General features: G+C 43.4%; 1 protein-coding gene across 1 annotated transcript; it reads left to right on the plus strand.

The window, feature by feature from the left end:
- Nucleotides 1-4,064: 4,064 nt before the first annotated feature.
- On the plus strand, nt 4,065-7,142 carry CDKN2B (cyclin dependent kinase inhibitor 2B; the record flags this gene model as incomplete). Its single annotated transcript, XM_079706967.1, has 2 exons — nt 4,065-4,200; nt 6,882-7,142. Exons 1-2 carry the CDS (start codon nt 4,066-4,068, stop codon nt 7,140-7,142), a joined length of 396 nt encoding a protein of 131 aa, XP_079563093.1. The 5' UTR covers nt 4,065.
- Between the last annotated feature and the right edge of the window lie 1,364 nt (nt 7,143-8,506).

Here is an 8,506-nt window from a genome sequence, read left to right on the forward strand (position 1 = left end):
ATATGGTATTTGTCTTTCTCTGTCTGACTTATTTCACTTAGCATAATGCCCTCAAGGTCATTCACATTGTCATGAATGGGAAGCTTTCAGTCTTTTGCGGCAGATATATATATATATCAAGTTCTTTATCCATTCATCCATCAGTGGACACACAGGTTGTTTCCATATCTTGGCTATTGTAAATAATTTATATGTCTTTCTGAGTTAGTATTTTCATTTTCTTCAGGTAAATACACAGAAGTGGAATTGCTGGATCATACAGTAGTTCTATTTTTAATTTTTTGAGGAAACTCCAACTGTTTTCCACAGTGGCTGCATCAGTTTACATCCCACGAACAGTACACAGGGGTTGCCTTTTCTCCACATCCTCACCAACACTTGTTATTTCTTGTCTTTTTGATAATAGATATTTTAACAGGTGTGAGATATCTTACTGTGGTTTTGATTTGCATGGTCTGGTGATTAGTGATGTTAAGCATCTTTTCATGTACCTGTTGGCCATCTGTATGTTCTTTGTAAAAATGTCTATTCAGACCTTCTGCCCATTTTCTAATAGGATTGCTTGTTTTTTTTGCTACTGAGTTGTATGAGTTCTTTCTATGTTTTGGATATTAGTCCCTTATCAGATATATGGTTTGGAAATATTTTCTCCCATTCTTAGGTTGCCTTTCATTTTGTTGATGGTTTCCTTTTCTGTGAAGAAGCTTTTTAGTATGATGTAGTCCCACTTACTTATTTTTGCTTTTGTTGTCAGAGTCAAAAAGTCATTGCCAAGTCCTATGTTGAGGAGCTTACTGCCTATGTTTTCTTCTAGGAGTTTTATGGTTTAAGGTCTTACATTCATGTATTTAATTCATCTTGAGTTAATTTTTGTGTATGGTGTAAGATAGCTGTCAAGTTTCATTATTATGCATGTGGCTGTCCAGTTTTCCCAATACCATTTATTGAAGAGGCTCTCCTTTCCCCATTGTATATTCTTGGCTCCTTGGTCATAAATTAATTGACCACATAGTGTGGGTTTATTTCTGGGCTCCCAGTTCTGTTCCATTGATCTATGTATCTGTCTTTATGCCAATACCATACTGTTTTAATAACTGTAGTTTTGTAATGTAGTTTGAAATCAGAAAGTATAATGCCTCCAGCTTTGTTTTTCTTTCTTAATATTGCTTTGGCTATTTGGGGATTTTTGTGGTTCCATAGAAATTTTAGTACTATTTGTTCTATTTCTTTGAAAAATGCCATTGGAATTTTGATAGGGATTGCATTGATTCTGAAACTCTATTTGTTGGTTTAAATGCCACTAGGGAGAGTTTCTTAAAATCTAGGACCCATATCTTATCCAACTGTGAACTGTGTTATAGGATATGCTGAACTAAGTTTTGTTGAACTAAATTTAATTACTGAATCCATTAGAGGGAAGATCCAACAATACTTCTTTAAAAGGCAACCTGTTGGGGCTTCCCTGGTGGCGCAGTGGTTGGGAGTCCGCCTGCCGATGCAGGGGACGCGGGCTCGTGCCCCGGTCCGGGAGGATCCCGCGTGCCGCGGAGCGGCTGGTCCCGTGAGCCATGGTCGCTGGGCCTGCGCGTCCGGAGCCTGTGCTCCGCGGCGGGAGGGGCCACGGCAGTGAGAGGCCCGTGTACCACAAAAAAAAAAAAAAAAAAAGGCAACCTGCCTTGTTGCATTTGGCTGTACACTGAATTTCAGAGTAATCAGGCTGTTCTGATGAAGATATTCTTGACTGAGCCCATTTGCCACCACACCCACCAATATCAGTCTAGTGACTCAGCCCCTCCAGGTAACTGGCAAAGAAGCAATGCCATTCATTTCAAAGACCCTGGCTTCCTACCGTCCATCTTTTCTCTTCCTTCTCCCTTTCAACTGGCACACCTGTAATCCCCAATACACTGGGCATGGGCACTGGCCTCTAAGACTAGACAAAAACAGCTCATCCATGCTTTTCACCCAGCAGTAGACTTCTATTCTTCTGGCCAGACCATAATAGAACCATCAACAAATAAAAAGACAGTTCTTTCCTAGATAAGAGTGGAGGTTCAAATAAGAGTGGAAGGTAGAAGGAAGAGATATGGGGACATATGTATATGTATAACTGATTCACTTTGTTATAAAGCAGAAACTAACACACCATTGTAAAGCAATTATACTCCAATAAAGATGTTAAAAAAAAGAGTGAAAGAGGAATTAAGAACCTGAAAACTAAGAAATGTGGTGTGGTGATAGAAAAATTGTTATTAATGCTGCCCCCTTCCCTTCCCCATCCAGGTTAATTTAAACTCTGTTGAGGCTCAGTCAGCAAATCTTTAGCCATAAACACCACTTCCATGCCACCCCCTACCCTGTCTGTGAAGAGCTCTTCTTTATTCTACAGTGGATTGGGAGGAGGGGAATCCAAGCTAAGATATGCTAGAAGAAACATGTGGAGTCTCTCATTTGTGAGTAAGCAAGCAATTGCCCTCCCCTTAAGGTTGTGTTTCTCAGCACTCTAAACCAAAAATGATGTTATAGATAAGAGCTGTTAAATGTTAGCATTCTCATGTAGATCCTCACCAAAGTTTTCAGGCAACAGATACATAACTTGTGGTTCTCTTCTTATTTCAGTAGAGCATCACCTGTAATTTTTTTTAACCTTAAAAGCAATGCATATGTTAATACAAACTCACTTAAGAAGATTAGGAAGAAAAGCAAAGCACTTGGCCTTTAAATCTTCAGAAGTGGGTTTAATGACAGGTTCAGCCTGTTTAATGACAGGTCCAGAACCACATCCCTGTTTTATTATGTTTCATTATTACTGCATAATTTCCTTTATTACTCATGATAAATGGAAATCAAATACTTGCTGAGGTGGGTTTAAATAGGTAAGAGTGCAAACAAAAATAGATTGTTCAAATATCATGAAACTGGGATCTCAGATTCTTAACATATATATTTATATTTTTAAGTGAGGTACCAAGCTATAACTCTCAATCTCAAACTAGCTGTGTGTGAGATGTTTTTTCGTTTTTCTTGTTTTGTTTTGTTTTAGGACTGTATCCATAATTCAAAGATGAAAAGAATAAAAAGCACATTCAAAGCAGCATTCTCAGGATTTTTCACTTAGACTGATTTTTGGCTCATTCAAGTAGGAAGATACCCGCCCCCCCCCCCCCCCCCGCCAAATTGCTGAGGTTGATGCAAGACGTGAAGCTAGTGAAGTTCAAGTACCGCCTGGGGATGAATTTAACCAGCATGACAGGTGCAGAGCTGTCACTTTAAGACATCTTAAGAGAGACGAGGTTATTTTAAATGCCTTTCTCTCAGCCTTTTGATTACACAGGGAGCGACTAACTTCTAGTGAAACCAGCTGGCCCGGGACGGAAGGAATAGAAATCCTCTGCTCCGCCTGCTGGAGGGAGGTGATTAAGAGCTGAGTGCACTGATTCGACCTTTCCAAAAAACGTAGCCTAGGATTGCTGGACACCCCGCAGCGAGTTGCGCAGCGAGCTCCGCTCTGCGGTGTCTGGCGCGTGCGGGCGGGCACCTTCTGGGCTGCTCTTCCTGGCCCCTACCCTCGCGGCTGTAACGTCAGCTGCCTGCCAGGCCTCCCAGGCAGCACAGTGGGACATGCCCGAACGGACAGGGGGCGGAGCCTAAGGAGGTGGGAAGCACCCAGCCCGACTGCCCAGCTGGAAACGAACTCAGTCCCTGCCGGCTCTCCACTCCGCCAGAGTGTAGCTCGGCGGTGAGGACGCTGCAACGCGCCCGCACTCTGCGGCAAGAGTGAATTCGCGCGACGTTGCGGCTGCGCGAGGGGCCTTTTCCTGGGAGCCATCCGGGAAAAGCCCGGCTTAACTACGTAGGCCTTTCGGCCATTGGACGGACCCCCCAAGCCGCAGAAGGACGGCGAAAGGGGACTGAAGCTGAACTGAGCTCTTTCCGAGTGGGGAGAGCCCGCTAGGGCGAGGTGGGAAGGAGGGGTGGGGCGTGTTGCGAAGCTCACGGCCAGCGGTGGATTATCCGGGATACTTTGCGCCTGGGGGCTGCGAAGTGAGCGAGGAGGACAAGGGCATGCTCAGTGGTGGCGGCAGTGATGCGGGCCTTTCCAACGCCGCGGCGCGGGGGCAAGTGGAGGCCGTGCGGCAGCTCCTGGAAGCCGGTGCGGATCCCAACAGACTCAACCGCTTCGGGAGACGCCCGATCCAGGTAGCTGGGGGCCCCGGGCCTCGCCAACAGGGGGCGCACAAACACGGCGCCGCGGCCTCCGTGGGAAGCGGCTGGGGACTGAGATCTCCACCGACTTAGACCTCTGTCTCTCTTGCTGGAGTATTGAGCTCAGGTGTAAAGCAGGTTTTCACCCACAAAAAAACTCTAAAGAAAGGTATTGGAAACCCCACTACTTGTTTGGTTTTCTTTTTAATGGGGGAAAAAAAACCAATATCCCCTCTCCCATTTCATAAGAGATGCAAGGGATAGGTTCAACTGGAGAGGAAAGGGGAAAAGGAGAGGTTATTTGGGGAGGAGAACTGTTTTGTCTTATCTGTTTGTCTTTCAACAAACAGCGATCAACTTTCAACGATAGAGATAATTAAATTACAAGGTACACAATTTGGATTGAATTTAAGGAATCATACAAAATCACAGCACATGAAAAAAATCACCCTGAATCTTTAAGCTGTGATGTGAAATTTTGTATTCTTTCCTCATACAGACGAATTGAATACAAAGAAGACAGGATTCCTCAACCACAATACTTAATTCCTTTTATGTTAGCAGTGTCTCTTGAGTGTTACATAAGAAAAAAAATGTGCTTCTATATATTTTTATTTAGTTATACTGAATGCTTGGATTACATAAGCATTGCTGCAGCTTTGTTAAATGGCAAAGGGTCTTCATAAATAGCCTCTTCATTGTTAAAATTCATTTATTCAATATGTTTAACTATTAATCCCACTTTAATTAGTGCTAAATATATTTTTAATTTCTTTAAAATCTAAGGTAATGTTCTGTGTTTTACTGTTGACTATTATGGTCATATTTAGTATTCACCTCACAATCACCTTCCAGAACCAAGCTGTTATTAAGGAATCTTGTTAATTGTGTAGATTTTAAAGAAAATATGTATTCATTCATTTTGAATTCATAGAAAATATTGGAAGAAATGACGGATTGTTTAAAGCAGCAACAATATGTAAAGTAGCTCTTAAAGACTTCAAATTATATTAATTGTTGAAAGAGTTTTGTCATTTTTAATTCACCATATTCTGAGATATTAAGAACCATTTTCCCCCCTCTTCTCTATGCATGAAATGCCCTTTACATCACTAATAGAAATCATATCATGGTTTCTAAGGGAGGAAATAGATGTTTTTAATATCCATGAAACAAACAAAAAATTTTGCGTACTATCTTTTGATTCCGTGGTACATTTTAAAACATAAACTCACAAGAACATATAACAACATTTTGTATATTTAATTATCAAAAATTATTATATATGGAATCTAAAAAAATGGTTCTGAAGAACCTAGGGGCAGGACAGGAATAAAGACGCAGATGTAGAGAATGGACTTGAGGACACGGGGAGGGGGAAGCGGAAGCTGGGACGAAGTGAGAGAGTGGCATGGACATATATACACTACCAAATGTAAAATAGATAGCTAGTGGGAAGCAGCCACATAGCACAGGGAGATCAGCTCGTTGCTTTGGTGCTTTGTGACCACCTAGAGGGGTGGGATAGGGAGGGTGGGAGGGAGACGCAAGAGGGAGGAGATACGGGGATATATGTATATGTATAGCTGACTCACTTTGTTATAAAGCAGAAACTAATACACCATTGTAAAGCAATTATACTCCAATAAAGATGTTTTAAAAAATAAAGTAAAATAAAGGAAATCGGAAACTTGAATGGATAAACATTAAAAAATTATTTTATTGTTAAAATAAGAAAGTAAATACTTGCATAATGTACATGTACACAAATGGATACTATAGGATTACTGCGCCAAAACATCCTTTTTCTAAATTATGCATTGCTCTGATGTGACTGCTAAGATCCAAGCTCTTTTTTAGATAGCAAAATGTTTACTATACAACATTATAAAATCCTGTACAATGTAAATATAGTGTTTATTTTACATTACCTCAAATATATTAGCCTCTAAACGTTAGCCTTTATCTATAATGTTAAATATTAAAAGTGGTGAACCATTCATTAAAAACAAATAATTTGTTTTCATCATCTTATAAAACTATGCATGACTTTACTTTTTCCCTTCTATCTCCAATTTTGGCTCCAATTGTGGGACTGTATTCCCTTTATGAGCAGAGACATATATAACAGTGAAAAGCAAACGCCTTCCACAGGGGGTTTACTGCAAGAACTAAACAAAGTAAACCTTGTTTTAGACTTAGTTGTTTCTTATTTTCTCTTCTAAAGCACTGCTCTAACTTCTAAAATAAATGTATCAGCTGACTGCCTAGTAAATTTTTTAGACTGGGATTATGGCTGGGGTAGAGGGAAGAAAAAGGAAAATAATTTAAGACTTTAAAAGTCTTTTAACTCCACTCATAAATCATTTAACAAAATAGACTCCCCTGTTTCAATGGAAATTTTAAAGAAATCTCCCACAACGGCGATAAGCAGTTTATCATCAGCTCTTTCTTGTCTTCCCACGTTTGGCGAATAAAATGGAACTAATTAGGGCTGAGTAGAGTATAATTGGGGCTGGGGCCGGGGTGGGGGTGGGGGATGGTATTGCGTCAGCAAATGAAGCTTAACTAGACTCCTGATGCTTGTAAGAGCCTCTGGATCATGAATAGGTATTTCTTTGAGAAGACTCTACCTGCCCCCACCCCGGTCCTGACCGCTCTGCTCTCTCTGGCAGGTCATGATGATGGGCAGCGCCCGCGTGGCCGAGCTGCTGCTGCTCCACGGTGCGGACCCCAACTGCGCGGACCCCGCCACCCTCACCCGACCCGTGCACGACGCCGCCCGGGAGGGCTTCCTGGACACGCTGGTGGCGCTGCACCGAGCCGGGGCGCGGCTGGACGTGCGCGACGCCTGGGGCCGCCTGCCCGTGGACCTGGCTGAGGAGCGGGACCACCGCGACGTCGCCCGCTACCTGCGCGCGGCCGAGGGAGACTGATGGCGCGTGCACACAGCCGCCCCAAACGACCTTTCTCTCCAGTTCCCCACCCCAACTTAGTTCAATGAGGTCTGCAAACGTGGAGCGGCGGAAGTCTACCTGGGCGACCTGATTCCCCGCAGGGAAGGAGGGCAAGACCGGGAAGAAATTTTTTTTCTCTTTTTTTCTCTGGATGCAGCCCTCGACACTCACCGTGTAGTGAAACGCAGAGAGGTGGGGCAAATGGATTTCCAGCGAGATTTAGGAGCCTAATGTGGAATTCCCAGGTTTATTTTTCAGGGTTTTCTGGCGAAAAGTGGCACGTGAAGAAATCCGCGAAGGAACCCAAGCGCTGCGAATCTTCACACAAAAGATGCTGGGGCGGAGTGGGAGGCGGCGGTGACTGGCATTTGGGTGGGAGGCAGGTGATAACGTTCGCCCCACTGACCTTGAAGGACCCCGCCCCGTAAGCCCCCACTTCAGGCGTTAGGCTCTGGGAATATGAGGGCAAAGCTGAAGACGGAGGACCAATCAACGATGACGGTCGTCGTGAGCTCTTTCTTTACAAGTTGCACGGAGCAGAGCAGGTCACGTGCAAAACGCTCCATAATGGAAGCCTTGGGGACTCGCGCCCAGCTCCACCGGATAGGGACGGGGAAGAGAGGACCCGGAAGCCACCTCGAACTTGCCCGCTTATTCTAAAGTCCCCAGGGCAAGGTGGTTCTGAACAGCTCTCCAAAAGGGGCGCTCGTTTGCTGTTGTTAAATCAAGGCGAGATTCCTGCGGCGTTCCAGCAGTCCGCGCGCAGACTGGCTGAAGTCGGAGATTGTAGCCAGAGCAACTGTAGGTAGGCCGTTAACTGTAACGATTTGTTTAATCTATGAGCGGTAGGAGACAGAGAGCCCCCTGTAAATTGCCACTTGAAAAGATTTCGTGATATTTTGTACTTCCGGGTGGTTCTTCAGTAGCAGTCTCACTTACGGAGACTTTAAATAACAAAGTAACTCGTGGCCCTTGGGAAAGAGGTGAGGAAGAACTACGGCTTTTACGCGAAGCTATAGCACAGTGGCAACGCCCAGATTACTTTGATCCTTAACCTATTTATTTCTTTGTTAAATTTTCTGTTTCCTTTACTACAGTCTCAGGGGGTCAAACAATGAAATATTACAAATGTATTTTAGAAGATCCATGCACTTACCCAGTAAATTATCTCGGGATATTTCCCAAAGGGTTGCTAAAAGAGTAGATTGAATATAAAACTGTTGAAAATATATGATGATGGCTCGTGGAATGTCTTAATATCTGCTGAACAAACTGAAGGTGTACTGTTTGGGGATTTAATTTCCAGTGTTGCTTGATACATTACAGCATTGGAATAACTGATA

This window comes from Hyperoodon ampullatus (assembly GCF_949752795.1).
Source record: "Hyperoodon ampullatus genome assembly, chromosome: 6".
NCBI lineage: Eukaryota > Metazoa > Chordata > Mammalia > Artiodactyla > Ziphiidae > Hyperoodon > Hyperoodon ampullatus.